The 17,139-nt window shown below is 46.0% G+C and overlaps 1 protein-coding gene across 10 annotated transcripts in view; it reads left to right on the forward strand.

Moving 5' to 3' along the window:
• Positions 1–17,139, forward strand: part of Tmem241 (transmembrane protein 241) — a 108,064-nt gene that overhangs the window by 20,452 nt on the left and 70,473 nt on the right. For 9 of the 10 annotated variants that reach the window (XR_009589889.1, XR_009589890.1, XR_009589891.1 and 6 more), the window contains exons 5-8: positions 2,679–2,756; positions 9,088–9,113; positions 14,378–14,429; positions 16,919–16,967. Coding sequence is in view for 7 of the 10 variants with exons in the window: in XM_060377673.1 (XP_060233656.1) it covers positions 2,679–2,756; positions 9,088–9,113; positions 14,378–14,429; positions 16,919–16,967 (205 nt within the window). In the remaining 3 variants the exon portion in view is untranslated. The remainder of the gene's footprint in view (positions 1–2,678; positions 2,757–9,087; positions 9,114–14,377; positions 14,430–16,918; positions 16,968–17,139) is intronic. The other variant, XM_060377675.1, reaches the window with a different exon arrangement.

The following is a 17,139-nucleotide window of genomic DNA, read 5'->3' on the forward strand; positions in this document are numbered from 1 at the left end:
GACATGATTTCATCTGTGCTAGGCTGTCCTCAAACTCTGTGTATCCAAGGATGACCTTGAACTTCTGATTCTCCTGCCAAACCCTCCTGAGTGCTGGGCTGACAGAGTTGCAACGCCATGCCTGGCTTACGCTGTTCTGGGAGTGATCCCAGGCCCCAGGCTCCTTCAGCCCTGAGCACTTTGTTGAGCTGAGCTGACTTTGAGTCATAGCAGGGAAGCAGAGCATTGACTCATATTCTAGCCTAAGCACTAGGCAAGCACCCTACCAACTACACCCATCCCTAAGAGGGTTATTTTATGGCTGTTTGGCATTTGATCCTCACTGTGTGCTCAGAGACACAAGACAGGGCTTATGACCCAAATTAAACACTGTGGGCCAGAGAGGCACCCAGTTCCCCAAAGGAACAGCTACTGTGAGCGTGCGCTGTGCCAGGGTCTTCTGTTGCCAGTCTTAGTGACATATGGAGTGGGGCTCTCTCCTTTCTGCACAGGCTGACTCAGGCCTGCCTCTCAGCCTTCCTGCAGTGGATGAAGTTACAGTGATGATGGCTGTCACATCCTGAAGGGCAGTCTTTGGACAGCACAGCTCTGATGGACCGTTCTTACTCTTCTTATAGTTCCTGGCCAGAAGCCTCAGCAAGGCAGAATTGCCTCACAGCTGGAGGAATGAGGGATAAGGCCAGATGCTTAGATTCCTGCGTAAATAAGTGAGATGGTGTTGGTTAGTACTGGTGATTTTGCTGCTGCCTAATCGGAGCGAAATGTGTGTTTTCTGGAGTCGATAGGCCAGGGTAAACATCTAGAGCAGTGTTTCTCAGTTGTGGGTCACGACCCCTTTAGGGGTGAGGTTGGACAACCCTTTCACAGGGCTCGCAAACCAGATAACCTGCACAGCAGATATTTATATAAAGATTAACTATTGTTTTCTGGAGGCAGGGTTTCTCTGTGTGGCCCTGGCTTCCCTGGAACTTGCTCTGAAGACCAGGCTGGCCTCAAACTCAGAGATTCACCTGCCTCTGCCCCCTGAGTACTGGTAGCAAAGGCTATGCTACACCATCTGGAACATTAGGATTCATAACAGTAGCAAAATCACAGGTAAAGCAGCAACAAAAACAGTTTCTTGGTTAGGGGTCACCACAATATAAAGAACTGTATAAAAGTTTGCAGTATTAGGAAGACTGAGAACCACTGAGCTAAGGGGCTACGAATGCAGATTAGATACCTTAACAGGACTGGATTGCTCCCTCCTTCCCTTCTCTCTCTCTTCCTCCTCTTCCTCCTTCTCTTTTCCCTCTTTCTCTTTCCTTTACCCCTCCCTCTCTTTTCATCCTTCTTTTTTTTTTGGTGGCAAGGTGCCATGTAGCCTGGCCTGGCATTGAAATCCACTGTGGGGTGAAGGGTGTCCTTGACTACCTCCACTTCCTGCCTGATCCTTGGAGTTATTGGTTCCCCCGCCTCCAGATCCCTGAACTTTGTCTTTCTAATCTGCTTGGAGGTTTCTTCCGTAAGAGGAGGAGCCACTTAGAGATAGAGCTATGATAACTAAGCCCACCGTGAGCCAGGCACTTAATTGAGCAGAGTGGAACTTGTGGCACCCTTTCCTTGTTTGTCTCCCCGTAGAGGAACTTGGATGTGCAAAGATAAAGAGTGTAAATGTTTACATAGAAAGCAGACCGCTCTAGCAGGGTTCCTGGAACTGCCCAGCGGAGACGCTTTCATACCCTTCCTTCTCTGCTTCCTCCTCCTGTCCTTCCTTCTCCCTCCCTTCTGTGATGCTGAGGGTAGCTCCTAGGGCTTTGTATGTGCTCAGCATACACTCTACCACTGTGCTGTTTACCCACTTCTTTCTTTTTTATAGAAATCATCATTTTATTAAACCCTTAAGATTTTCAAAAATGTGTACAATATATTTTGATCATATTTACTTCACTCCTCCTCCAGCTCCTCCTAGAACCAAACCCACAGCCCCTCCCCCCCCCCAGCTCCATGTCTGTTTTTTTAATACCACACCACGGGGCTGGAGTGGTTAAGAGCACTGGGTTTGATTCCCAGCACCAACACGGTGTCTTGTAGCTATCTATAACTCTATTTCTGGGAATCTTCTGTCCTTCTCAGGCACCAGACACACACATGGTATACAGACATACATGTAGCTAAAACATCCATCTGCCTTGCTCATGGGATTTGCTCTCTGCACCTGGCATGGTACGTGATACACAGGAAGTGCTTAAGACAGAAGGAACACCCTGCAGGAGAACCTTCACATACACCCCCTCCCAAAAAAATTAATACTTTAGGAGCTAGAGAGACTACTCAGCGGGTAAGAGGACTGCTGCTCTTGCAGAGGACACAGGTTCAGTTCATAGCACTCAGGTGGTGGCTTGCACCACCTCTAACTCCAGTTCCAATGAATCTGACGCCCTCTTCTGTCCTCCGTGGGCATTGCATGCGAACAGTGCGAACTTGTGTGCAGAGAAAGTACTCATATAGAGTAAGTAAATAGATTGTGGAGGAAAACTCTTTCAGCAAAGTGCTAGTCTAGAAGAGTATTTGCTGGGGAGCCTGTAAATGCTGAATCTCCTCACACATCTTTTTTTTTTTTTAAATAAAAGTCAAGAAACATGTAGCTGTGAGATGGGAGAAAGTATTTTCATGCTTGTTATTCTGTTTGCTTTCAGGCTGTTCCTGTGTTTTTCATTTTGCATAATGTAGCTGAAGTCCTCATCTGTGGGTACCAGAAGTATGTCTGGAAAGAGGTAAATGATCACCAAGAGAGAGGTGTCCTTGCCTTTCTCAGACTCCCTGTCATCCCACCTACTCACTGGAGTAGTCAGTCTTCCTCCATGCCTAGTGATACCAGCCAGTCCTGTGAACATACTTAGTGTTTATTGACAATGGGCTATAATCTCATATCCATGAAATGGAGAAAGCCCTGGGAGACCAACCTACATTGACCCAACCCTAGAAATGTGCCATCAAAAACCCAACCCCCAGGAATGCTGGTCCTCTCGTCCTCAGCTGCTCCTGCTTCCACTCCTACCCTTGCCGGGACATTTCTCTGGCTGGGTCCCTGCGTCAGAGGCCACTGTCCAGTTGACTCTTCATTGTTACTCTATCCTACTTGGAGTCTCTTGCCACCTTGGCCTTGATGACCCTCCCTGCCTGGTTCTCTTTTGAGCTTCAGGCTTTCCCCACGTATCTTTATCACCCTCCATCTGCTTTCTCATGGCTTGCTGGGGCAATGTCTCAGGGCCATCTGTCCTCATGGCCACACCTCTGGCTCCAGCCCCCTTCTGCTCGCTCCAGCCCCCTTCTGCTCGCTCCAGCATTGTAGTCTCCCCAAGCTCAGAACCCCGGGCCTGCTGTCCTCTGGGTGGCCTGAAAGCATCTGAAGTAGAAACCTTGGTTTCCCTAGACCTGCCTCTCACTTGGGAGTTCAGGTTTGGTCAGCATCTAGCAGACCCTGTCTTCTTCCACCCACAATCCTCTTCCCTCCTCTGTGCTCCTCCGCCGTGGCCTTTGTCTCTATATCAGGGTAACTGGCCAAGGACTAACGTAGGAGCTTGCTGTGCAAGTCCCTAGGACAGCCAGGCAGCGCCTGCTTCGGTTTCTCTGGGGCTGTCCCAGAGCAGAGTGTGGGCGTGGTCACCCCCTAGCATTTCAGCCCCTCTCCACGGGATCAGAGGGGTACACCTCTCTGCCATTTTATCATGTGATTTCTGTATGCCATCAGTTCTAACACACGCTGCTCCCCCCAGCACCCAATTTTAACCACCTAGGATTAGAGGCTCTTACAGTCACATGTACTTTGTGTGTTCTCTTTTTTTGAATACAGAAGGTAAAATTTTATGTGGCATCCTTTTGTGTTACTGAGACAGGGTTTCACTATATGGCATAGGCTGGCCACGAACACCCCTGTCTCAGCCTCATCAGTGCTAGAATTATAGAATATAATTACCAGGCTCTTCTTTTTTGTGTCTTTTTTTGTTTAGTGAGAGACACCATTTTCTCTGTTTTTTAGCTGCCTTCCTCTGACCCCCCCCCAACCCCCTTTCCCAAAGCAGGGCCACAGGCTGAGGCTCTTTATAACCCCAGGCACAAGCCCCAGGGCTTCTGGTTAGCCTCGTGAAGCTTTAGGCATGGTGGCTTGTGCCTTTAATCCTAGCACTTGGCAAGTGGATCAGAGAAGTTCAGGGTCATACTTGGCCCATATAGAGACAGGCGAGACCTTGTCTCTACCAGAATCGAAACAGCCCCCTCTACAGTGGATGCGCTAAGGTATAAGTCGCTTCAGAAAACCCCAGACATTGTCTGCACATGTACATGGGTGTACTGGCACAGTGCTGCTGCTGCACTGCCACTGCTGTCGCTGCTGTGTTGGTTGAAGAGTGGTGTGTGTGCCAGTCCCTAGTTGCTTACATGTATGTATTTTTTCTAACAGTCTTTTCTAAGCTTCTGTTCGTTTGTGTTGATTTTTTTTTTGAGTCAGTGTCTTACTTTGTAGCCTTGGCTAGTCTGGACTCATTGCGTAGACCAGCACTGGGCTTGATCTTGTAGAGGCCTTCCTGACTCTTCCTCGTGAGCATTGGGCCTTGAACCCTTGATCCTTGTGCTTCTGCCTCTGTAGTGCTGAGACTCCAGGTCTGTACCACATCATGCTACCACCTGCCTACCAGTCCATCAGTGACAGCCTTCAATTGCTGCTTCCTCTGCCTACCTGAAGTTTTCTTTCTCTTGAGGAAGGTCTCACTCTGTACCTCAGCCTGGCCTGGAACCTGAATTCCGCTTGCCTCTGCCTTCATGCCTGTGCTACCTCCTTTTCTTGGGCATGCTTTCGTTGTTGTTGTTTTTTCAAGACAGGGTTTCTCTGTGTGGCCTTGGCTGTGTGCTTTGTAGACCAGGCTGGCTTCTAACTCACAGAGATCTGCCTGCTACTGCCTCCCAGAGTGCTGGGATTAAAGGTGTGAGCTACCACACCCAACTAGGTTGGTCCTTCCTTCCTTCCATCCTCCCTCCCTCCCTCCCTCCCTCCCTCCCTCCCTCCCTCCCTCCCTTCCTTCCTTTCTTTCTTGTTTTATTAATTACATTTTATTAACTTTGTAGCGGAGCTGTAGCTCCCTCCCTAGTCCCTTCCTAATCCCACCATCCTCCCTCATCTCCTCCCATGCCCCTCCCCAAGCCCACTGATAGGGGAGGTCCTCCTCTCCTTCCTTCTGATCCTAGTCTATCAGGTCTCATCAGGAGTGGCTGCAGTGTCTTCCTCTGTGGCCTGGTAAGGCTGTTCCCCCCTCAGGGGGAGGAGATCAAAGAGCCAGCCACTGAGTTCATGTCAGAAACAGCCCCTGTTCCCATTACTAGGGAACCCACTTGGACACTGAGCTGCCATGGGCTACATCTGTGCAGGGGTTCTAGGTTATCTCCGTGTATGGTCCTTGGTTAAAGTATCAATCTCAGAAAGGACCCCTGTGCTAGGGAATGTTCTTAATGTAACTTACATCTCAGACTTACAGCTGAGAGCCTGAAAGGATATGTTTTCATGAGGAACCCAGTTGCCCCCTTCCTCACTGTCACCGTTAACAGCGAGGGCCAGTGAGGTGGCTCATTGGGTAAGGGGCTTGTCTCCAAGCTGTACAGCAAGCTTGGTTCCTGGAACCCAGACGGTGGAAGAAGAGACCTAATTGCCATAAGTTGTCCTTGGATCTGCGCATGCACGTCCTGAACACTAATAATAAATGTAAAATAACGCTATGATAAGGTTTGGCTTTACCATTCTGTATAAATTATGCTGGAGTAAATTTTAGAGAATAAAATTGACCCTCTCATGATTTCATTTCCAGATTATGAGAATTAACTTGATATAGAGTCTGTAGTTCATTTTTCAACACCCATAGCTCGTTCTATGTGTCTCTCTGTCTCCCTTACCCTCTCCCTCACACACACAGAGCTTGACTGTAAAGCCGTGGTGGTTTGTGGGACCGCCACCGTTGGCTTGTTTTTCAGTGTACATTGTTTATACTAAACAGCAAGATCCCTGCCGAAAGCTGAGATGTGGGAGGTGCGTTCATGACCCTCACGGAGCTCGGGGCTGAGTGGAGAAGAGCTGACATTCACATGTGGGCTGTGAGGCCCACAGGATCAGATGTGGGCAGGAACTGATGTGGGAGGACCATGGACAAGGCTTTCCAGGGGGCTAGGTTTGGGTTGGGCTGAATGGGATGGGTGAGGATTTTCCAGCTGGGCAAGAGGAGAAAGGAAACTCGGGTAGGCAGAGGAAGCAGCAATTAAACTTTTGACTTGAGGTCGGAGGCTGTCCCTGAAGGACTGGCTAGCAGGTGGTGGCACTAAAGGGTCAGATTGTGGAACAAGAGTGCTGGTCCCAAACCCCGAGACCATGGACAACTTCTTCCCCCATTTCCTTCCTGTCTTACTACCTTTATCTTGGTAAGATAACCGATGGCTGCTGATCCACAGTTATAGTGGACAATAAGGCACACTCTTAAAGTGGTACCCAGCCAAAACTAAGGAATACTTGCAGCAAATTAGAAAATCCAGAGTGATTCTTGCCCTATTATAATTTTTGTCACTCTCACTTTTTCTCCTTTTAAATAGGATTCTTTCTCACTGTGTAGTTCTGGCTAGTCTCGAACTTGAAGTCCTCCTGTCTGTCTCCCAAGGGCTGGGATTACAGGGCCCTGCTACTATACTCAGCCAGAATACAACTTCCGAGGAGTTGCTTTTTGCAGCCTGAGACCCTGAGATATTCCTGGAATTGCTGATTTTTGTATTAAGGTTCTGAAAATGGGGATGCTTTATAGTAATGTCTCAGTTGATTTCAGGAATGGAGTTATATAATGAGCTTTTGTCATGTTCTCACTCTTTGTCAGCCTCTTTATTCCAAAAGGGATAAAGACCTGATTTGACATTTTTTTTAAAAGCTCTGGGCATGGTAGCTCATACTGCAGTCCTAGTTCTCAGGAAGCTAAAGCAGAGGGATTATCGTGCATTCAGACCAGCTTGAGCTACAAACTATGTTTCATTAAAACACAGTAGCTTGCTAAGGTGCTGCACTCCTGAATCCCAGGAGTGGAAGGTAGAGTGAGTTCAAGGCCAGCCTGGGCTACATGAGACCCTGTACCAAACAAAACAAAACACAGATAGTTAAAATGAAATAAAATTAATTTAATTTTAAAATAATCTGCCCTCTGCGAGGCCGAAGTCTTCTAGACCAGGTGGCTTCATTGTTCTGTTTCGTAAGCTCTGCAGCAGTTCCTGGGTAGACATGTTATTCATGGCAAGGATAGACCAGCCCTACAACTTCTGCCCTCTGTGCTTGCTCTTCACCAGACTGGTGAGGTTTTCATGACATTTTATTTCTAATATAGCGTGAAAGACTGCACATTTTACCGTGGCAGGGTCAAAGATACAGGTCTTTGAGACCAAGGTGCTCTTCCACTAGTGGTCAGCACAGCATGCTTGCCCTGCTTCCCGTATTCAGAAGATGCCAAAGGTACAACCATAGCTTTGTATGCAAATAGCATCTACTTATCAAAAGAACAAAAACTTGGTTATTTACCAATATGTGAAAACTTAAGGTATCCTGGAGAGCAGACCATATGTTTCTGGCTTTTTTTTTTTTTTTTTTTTTTTTTAAATGGGGTCACAGATTGCCTTGGAACCTAACTGTAGGCAACACTAGCTTGAACTATTGATCCTCCTGCCTTGGGCTCTCATGTGCCAGGGTGACAGGTGTGTGCCACTGTGCTTGGCTTCAGCCCTTTGCTTCTAAGCAACAGACTTATATGTCATACTATTTGAATAGGAGTCAAAACTTGTAGTTTATCCCGGATAGTAAAAGGATCCTGAAATATCCAGAATTAATCTGTCATCCTTCCTGTCCATTTCATCTGCCAAACAGAACTCCATTCTTCTGTGCCAACAGTTAATTTACTTGATCTGATTAAAAAGACTTAGTGAGGGAAGAGGCTAGGCTAGAACTTCCTCATTTCCAGACATATATTCCCCCAACATGCTATTTTTCCCCCTTCTCTCTGAGGGTAAGATAAAATGGCCCTCATCCCCATTTATACCAGAAAATGTGTAACATTGCAAAAAGTCAGAGCTGGACGGATGACTCAGGTGTGCCTGCCTCTAGTTACAGCTACACAGGCTTAGGCAGGAGGATCATTTGAGTTTAGGAGTTCAAGAATATTCTGGAACACATAGCACGACCAACCCCTCTCTCAAAAATTACTAAATAGGAGGCAGGAGATGTGGCTTAGAGGTTAAGACCACGAACTAGCTTTGCAGAGGACCTGGGTTCAGTTCCCAGCACTCACACTGAGTGTCTCACAATCACCTTGTAACTCCAGTTCTAGGAGATCTGGTGCCCTCTCCTGGCCTCTGTGGACATCTACACACAAGTGGTGCATGTAAAGTCAAACAGATGCACATACACTTTAATAAATCAGTATATAAGTGAACACATACATAGAGGCTAGAAGTTGAACGAGAGGTTAGTTTCCTCTCCTGTGGCGACCGCATTGATTTCTCTCTGTGTGCTTGTGTTGGTGAGTGTGATTTCTCAATTGGCACTGACATCATCTTGTTCATAAGCAGCACTGTCCCAGTGTTCAGAGCACTTTGGCGGAGGACTCAGCTGTGGCCCAAGTCATTCTTTGATCCGAGCAGCAGAAGCTGTAGGAAACATTCATACTAGCAAGCTCTCCTTAAAATAAATAAGTAAAAGTTTATTTATATATGTATTCTACATATGTAGATGTTTTGTCTGCATATATGTACATATGCACACCAGAAGAGGGCTTCAGGTCCCACAGACTACAGTTATAGGTGGTTATGAGCTACCACGTGGGTACTGGGGGTGGAACTCAGGACCTTTGGAAGAATAGCCAGAACTCCTAAACTCAAGTGATCCTCTTTGCTGAATCTCTCCAGGCCCTGGCAGTAAGCTCCTAAGCCCCCTAAAAGGTTGACTTATAATTTATTTGCTTTTTAATCTAAATGTTTCTGTTCAAGGGAATTAAAGAGTTTGGAAAAATTAATTAATTATATCTCTTTACTTTCATGCAGAAAACATCGTTCACAAAGATCTGTAGGTAAGTTAAAAGAAAACACTTTGAGGGCATGCAATTAAACTTGACTTTAACTTAGTTGATAAACTGTTGGAGGAATTTATTATCAACAGTCATATATTTGTACTTTGTTACTTATTTTTTAAAATTTTTTACTGTTTATTTTATTTTATTTAACTTTTATTAGTTACACTTTAGTCACTTTGTATCCCCCCATAAACCCTTCCCTCCTCCCCTCCTAATCCTACCTTTCCTCTCCCTTCTTCACATGCCCCTCCCCAAGTCCACTGATAGGGGAGGTCCCCCTCTCCTTCCTTCTGATCCTAGTCTATCAGATCTCATCTAGAGTGGCTGCATTGTCATCTTATGTGGCCTGGTAAGGCTGCTCCCCCCTCGGGGAGGTGATCAAAGAGCAGGGCAATCAGTTTATGTCAGAGGCAGTCTCTCTTCCCATTACTATAGAACCCATTTGGACACTGAACTGCCATGGGCTACATCTGTGCAGGGTTTCTAGGTTATCTCCATGCCTGGTACTTGGTTGGAGTGTGAGTCTCTGGAAAGACTCCTGTGTTCAAATTTTCTGACTCTGTTGCTCTCCTTGTGGAGTTCCTGTCCTCTCCAGATCTTACTATTTCCCACTTCTTTCAGAAGATTCCATGCACTTTGCCCAACAATTGTTACTTATTTTTAAAATTATTCTCTTCTTTCTGCAATATTTCCTTGAGGGGAAAAACCAACCCATGTCACATTTCTACACTGAGTACACAAAACTTCACTAATTGTGCAGTAGTAGTGATGGAGAGCCAAGTGAAAAACATGGAAACAACTTAAAATCTAAAACAAACAAATAAACAAACAAAAACAAAGCCTCCTGGGGGTGGTGGGGAGATAGTTCAGTTAATAGTGCTTACCACGGGAACATGATGCCTCTGTTCAGTGCCAGCTCCCACTTTAAAAGCCCAGTGTGGGGGCTGGAAAGATGGCTCAGAGCTTAAGGGCACTTGCTCTTCCAGAGGACCTGAGTTCATTTCCCAGCAACCACCTGGTGGCTCACAACCATCTATGATGAGATCTGGTGCCCTCTTCTGGTGTACATTTGTACATGCAGGCAGAACCTTATATACATAATAAATGAATCGTAAAAAACAAAAACAAAAACAAACCCCAAAAAACGTGTGGTAGCAGATGCTTGTAATTCCAGGATGAGATGTAATGGAGGAGACATGGTTTTAAGACCCTGTCTCAAAAAGACGATCATTCCTGAGGCATGACTTCTAGTCTCCACATGTATATTCACACACATGCATGTGTACCTCCCCATGTGCACACCTTCGTACATGGTGTGTGTCCACATGTATAGTTAAAATTGTATCTGCGTAATTGTGTAATTGGGCGTCTTAGGGTCGCTGTGATTAAACACCACGACCAACAAGCAAGTTGAGGAGGAAAGGGTTTGTGTGGCTTACACTTCTGCATTACAGTTCATCACCAGGAAGTTAGAGGAGCTCAAGCAGGGCGGGAACTTCCCAGCAGGAGCTGACGCAGAGGCCGTGGAGGGGTGCTGCCCACTGGCCTGCTTATCGTGGCCTGCTCAGCCCGCTTTGTTTGTTTATTTGTTTGGTTGGTTTTGTTTTTCGAGACAGGGTTTCGTTGTATAGCCTTGGCAGTCCTGGACTGGCTTTGTAGACCAAGCTGGCCTTGAACTGAGGTTGTTCTGCCTGCCTCTGCCTCCCCGATTTTTTTTTTTTTATAGAACCCAGCACAGCCAGCCCAGGATGGCAACACTCATGATAGGCTGGACCCCCCCCCTAAATCAATCCCTAATTAAGAAAATGCCCTACAGCAGGATTTTATGGAGGCATTTTCTCAACTGAGGTTTTCTCCTTTCAGAGAAATCTAGCTTGGGTAAAATTGATATAAAGTAGCAAGCACATCGGGTTTCTATGATTCTCTGTGAAGGTGAAAGTGCCTCTGAGGGTCTGAATTGTGTTTCCAGGCTGTGGTCATAGAGAGGTGTTAGAGTGCCCTGTGCCTCACAGGGGTCCTCAGCAGGGTACGTCCCAGGCCAGGCTCTCATGTAGGCCCCTGTACCTCCATGTCCTTACTCTAACAGTATTCAGTTGCTTGAACTGCACTCTCCCTCAGTGGTGACTAAGAGGCTCCATCATGAGGGCAGAACACTGGCGGAGCTGCCTTGACGGTTAGGTTTAGGTTTTTGTTGTTGTTGCACGTATTTCTGGGCTTCATCTCATCCAATCCCCTTTATCTTCTCTGACTTTTAGTACAGGTTGCAACTTGAAAGAAAAAAAATGTAAACAAAATCTTAGGACCCATCCTTTTTAAAAGGACATTAGCTGTTGGGAAAAGCTGCCAAGTGATCTATTCATAACTACCTGCTGTCGTCAGTGTGGCTTGAGGGCAGGTGCTGTGGGGCTCAGTCACCTCACCCCTGGTGGCCCTGTGCCGCTCATCCCCTGTGTGTGGAAGCACTGTGTGTTCTAGCTGGCCCTCCTCTCAAGGAAGCCCCCAAGCCTGTCCAGATTCTCCTCCTCCCCTCCAAAACCAGCCTGCTGCTGTGCTGGTCCAGGAAGCCCCCGGCAGTTCCTCTACTCCCCCCCCCCCCCGCCTTCATTATCCTCTGTAACACTGTGAAGTCACCATGGCTGTCAGAGGAGGGTAGACTGAGCGCAGAGGCTTCTGGACCACAGCCCAGCCCATGCTGTTCTTCCCAAAGCTAGTGCCCAGCCATGTACGTCTGGGCACAGTACACAGCCACAGGTTGCAGCAGGGAGGACACTGGAATGGGTCAGCATCACTGTTTGCAGTATACTGAGTTTGCGAGTCGAAGGCTGTTGTATATTACATTGGTATTTGTACATGTATGTGTTCATGTGACCTATATATAGAATATAAAATTCTGTACATAAGTTATATATGTTGGTGGAAGATGCCTTATCCTACCGTATATAAAAACATACTGAAAGCCAAGTGTGGTGACATAGAAAGCCCTATACTACCAACTTCTCAGAAGGCTGAGGCATGAGAATTGCAAATTCAAAGCCAGCTGGGCAAGGTCCTGAGATCCTGTCTCAAGATAAAAAGTAAAACCAGGACTGGGATAACTCAGTGGTAGAGCCTTTGCCTAGCATGCATGACACCGTAGGGTCAACTCCCATTACAGAAAAAAATAAAAATAAAAAAGAAAAAAAAATTTCACGTGACTGTACTGTGTGCTGCCCTTTGTGACTCTGATCCTCTCCCACTTGCCAGCTGAGGTAACAAATGGTCAGCAGTCCAGGGCTGTGCTGCACGTGTTGATGTCTTTATAAAATGGCCAGCAGAGAGGGACCAAGCTCTTGGGGTTTGTGGGTTTTGGTGCTTTTTTTTTTTTTAAAGGAGAAAATTGTTGGAGAAAGCCTGAAGTAAGGTCATTCTGTGTATGAAATCTAGGAGAGAAATACAAAAAATCAGGGGTCCTAACAACACCAGATGGACTCAGAAAAGAGAGCTCTGAAAATACCAATGATTGGCTGTGTTGGGTTTTATTGGTGATGGTGGTGGTTTTGTTTTTTTTCTAGGCAGGGTTTTTCTATGTAGTCCTGGCTGTCTTGGAACTTAGTATGTAGACCAGGCTGGCCTCAAACGTAGAAATTTAAGGTTTCCAAGTTGAGAAAAAAAAAAAAAAGAGGTTTTTCTTTAAAAGCTTTTTATCTAGAAAGCAAAGCTTAAGCTAGATGGGTTGGTGAGATGGCTCAGAAGTTAAGAACACTGGCTGCTTTTCCAGAGGACCAGAGTACAATTCCCAGGACCCATGGTAGCTCACAGCTGTCTGTAACTCCATTTTGGAAGTATCTGATGCTCTCATACAGACACACATAGAGGCAAAACACCAATGCACATAAATAAAAACAAATCTTTCTTTAAAAGACACTATTTAAAGAAAAGATTAAGCAAGAATCTTACTGTGGATTTCTACATTTATCCATTTCTACCTTTTTTGTATTTGCTCCCTCTCTTTCTTCCCTCTCATTTACATATATATGTGTATATGTACATATATGGATCCATGTATATAAATGTGTAACTTAGTATATGTAAGAATTTATATGTATGTATATTAATTATTACCCATCATATTTTTCTGATGCTCTTGAGAATCCATGACCCTGTTTTTAAATACTGTATGTGTCTCTTAATATCAACCATCCTGACATAACCAAGACACAATTACATGCTCTTATCTGATACTGAGCCTGTGTTTAAGATTCATCAGTATCACATTTTGTCTTTTATAGCATTTTCCCCTCCAGGATGGCATGTGTCTTCAATATCCTTTAGTTTTAGTCAGTAGTTCAATCTTTCTCTTTGTTTGTTATTCTATTAATTTATTTTTATTTGCCTTTTCATTAAAAGTTTTTTTTGTTTATTTATTTGTTTGTTTGTTTTTTTCAAGACAGGGTTTCTCTGTGCAGCCTTGGCTGTCCTGGACTCACTTTGTAGACCAGCCTGGCCTCGAATGCACAGAGATCAACCTGGCTCTGCCTCCCATTTGCTGGGATTAAAGGGTGTGTGTGTGTGTATGTGTGTGTACAATGTGTGGTCAAAGGACAGCTTCCTGGGATTCTTTCCTTCCACCACGTATGGCCCAGGAAGTAAACTCAGGTCATCAGGCTTGGCAACAAGTGCCTTTGTCCCCTGAGACAGCCTGGTCTCCACATTTTTGAAGGTTGGGGCCTGTTGTGAGCTGTGTGTAAGTTTGGATTTAACATATTATTTGCACATGCTACAGTTCAAGCACCTAAGGCAGGGCCAGCACAGGCTTGATATTGAACAGTGTGTGCTGTCAAGAAGCACACGAAGAGCTATTGGAGATACTGAGGTCAGTTATTTATAGACAGTGGAGGGCAGCAGCATAAGGCACTCTCCATGCCGTGTTCGTCAGTGACTGACACGGCAGTGATCCAGGCTCCCATCTGCCTCCCTCATGTCTGGGGAGACTGATGGGGAACAGACATGCAGGTTGAGCCAGCTCTAGTTTTCAGGTACCCTGTGAGTGCCAGGCTTTAGGAAGCAGCTGGTTGAGCCACAGAGGACCGCCTGACTGTCAGCTGAGCACAGAACTGTGAGATTTAGGTAGCAGGCTCCCAGAGACAGCCAGGCACACTGGCTGCTTGTAGAGTCGCGTGGCCACTTGCAGATTCTAGAGGGTGTGGTTCTGCCTCCGCACACACTGAGGTATGCTCTGATGTTGGACGCTGAGGTTGCCTGTTTGATCTGCCTCTCCACAGTGCCCTCTTCCTCTTGGCTGCTGCAGGGTGCTTTCCCTTCCAGGACTCTGAGGTAAGTCCAGGAGAACTCATACTACCTTCAGAGACCCCTTGACTTTCCGAAGCTCACATAGATGTGCAGTTTCTATGCCTTTCTTTTAGAACCAGAATAGCCTGGCCTAACAAAATGGTCAAAAGCTATCAGACTGGTTGCCTTGTGGCTCAGCCTGTCATTTCTCCAGGCCTTCAAACAGTGACTACTGGAGGCCTGCAGTCTGACCTGTGTAAGTACATGGGGAACCTAGGATCCCACACCTAAGTCACCACAGCCTTGGGAGTTGAACCAGAGCTGATTTTCCTTCTAATTCTAAGCTATCCTCTTCTGCAGAGGGTTTCACTGATGTCTTTTGCCCAGATAGAGTTTATCTGATGAGGGCCCCTTTCAGCCCTAGAAATCATCTCACCACTCTTTTCTTTCTTAACTTTCCCCCTTTCTTTTGTAGTATTCTTTAGACTCTACCAAATGTTAGGCACTGAGATAAGTTCCAAGAAAACAATAGTCTGTTCTAGCAGAAATTGGAAACCATTTAGTGCAAAGGGGAAGGAAACAGACCCAGGCAATGGATCATTATGGCACAGGGAGGCAGCAAGGCTGGGAAGCATTGAGAGGGCTCAGAGACCCCAAAAAGAGCAGTAACAAAGTTATAGGGGGCTTGCCTCATAGTGGAGTCTGTGACAGTGCTTTGTGTATTTTGCCTTATTTTAAATTCTGACAACATGGGCCAGGGAGGTGGCTCATTGCGTAGGTGCTTGAGGATCAGAGTTTAGGTTTTCCGGTGGCCAAGTTAAAAAAAAAAAGCTGGGTATAGTTCAAGCTCATAATCCTAGTGCAGAGAAAATCTCAGGGGCTTCTAGCTTCAGACTTAATGAGAGACCCTGTGTCAAAAGTAAGGTGGGGAACCAATGGAGGAACACACCTGCTGTCCATCTTCACATACACCTCTAGGCTGCGTGGCTGCACACACACACACGTGCACACATATACATGAACACACACGAAAGAAAAGAGTCTCAACAATTTTGAAAGGGTGGTGCTGTTTTTAATATCTACTTTATAATTAGAGAATTAGTGTGGTCCAGATCGGCTCATAAGTGTGTATTTCAGAACTTTCTCCAGATCTTTGTGATGCTGGAGCAGAACTCTGTGAGGAGGACTTGACTAGGACAGAAAGCAGGGCTTCACACTGGGCGAGCTGTGACTATCCTGTGACTGACCTTATGCCCCTTCTGTGGTGTAGCTACTCTGTTCCAATCCCTACCTTTCTGCAGTTTATAATTTAGTGAAAGTGAATGCAGAGAGAGATGGGGGGGAGGGGAGAGGCTAAGGAAACTGTGGAGTGGCGATGGTAAGTCGTGTGGAGAATAACAGGAGAAAAGGGAAGTCACAAGAGGGGGCACAAGAGACCACTTGCCTAGCATGTACAGCGAGCTCCAGCACTGCAAAAGTAAATTCATAAAAAGTACAGAGGAAAGAGGAAGTCCATCTGGCTGAGTTGAAGGGGATGCGGTCACGCTCGGCAAAGTGCGGGACATCCTTGTACTTTGGGTTGGCTGTAGATGGGACTGAAGATGTTGATAAGTGCGTATCATGTCCTGGAATTTTAGGAAGTCCCTTACTGGTCACCAGATGATACTGGGGAAATATGGGTTTTCTCTGGGGTTTCTTAGTCTTATTAATAGAAAAACTTAAGCGTGAACTCAAATAGAAACTAGAGGACAATTTTATTAGAGTTTAAAAGGACACCGCCACCACAGGATGAGCAAGCTGTAAACCTCAGCAGCTGGAGAGAATGCTGGAGGGAAGGGCGGAGAGCTATGCTCTTTACGTTAAGCTGGCTGGTGTGGAGGTCAGCCACAGGGTGGCAGGCAGTCTCCATGACGAGGAGGACCAGAGCTGTAGAGAAAGAATTAGGAAACCCAGACTATCAGAAAAAGCATATGTAGGTTCTGGCCAACATTTAGAAGAAAGATAGAAAATTTGCATCTTTCTGAGCTAGAAAGGTTGACATTGCTGAGCCCCCTTGCAGCCCATAGGGACAGTTCTGGGAGTAGGAATACTGGAAAGGAAAAGTACATTATCTCATTAAAGGGGTAAGCATTCTACTTGTCTCCTTAGCATGGTTTAAGGTAGGCCTTCCTGGAGTGGCCCTGCCTTCCTGTTTCCTGGCCAGCTCGTGGACTCACCAGCTGGATTACCTGTCAGGGGAGGAGACAATGGCGTGTCACCACCTAGAGAGAGACTCCATTTCTCACCATAACAGACACATAGGGCTTTGGATGTCACAGAGTGGCATTTGAGCACACTGAGGGTGGTGGCGGAGCAGGGTACTGGAGAACACAGGAAGGCGCTTGGGGCCACGGGGTGGGAAGGGAGCTGATTCTAGGCCTCGGGAGGGTTGCCCTGGAGCCTCCATCTGTGGTCAGCACCTGGTTCCTGGTTGCTGAACAAATTGAGGTTTGTTTCTAACAGCCTTTCCTTGCCTTTTTAATCCTGTGTTACAGCTCGATCCAGATGGATATTTTTGGGCTGTAATTCATGTATTTTGTGTAGGTAAGTTTTAAAAAGTGTTTGCTTAAATAATTAATTGAGGACTATTATTAAACTCTTAATGTACATCCAGTTTCTTAGTGATCCTAGACAACAGGAAAATTAAGATACTAAGAGTAAAGTTAAATGGACATTTTTCATATTTTTTTCTACTTTGCACTTTGTCTTAAGTATT

The sequence above is a fragment of the Meriones unguiculatus genome, chromosome 2, assembly GCF_030254825.1.
Source record: "Meriones unguiculatus strain TT.TT164.6M chromosome 2, Bangor_MerUng_6.1, whole genome shotgun sequence".
Classification (NCBI taxonomy): Eukaryota; Metazoa; Chordata; class Mammalia; order Rodentia; family Muridae; genus Meriones; species Meriones unguiculatus.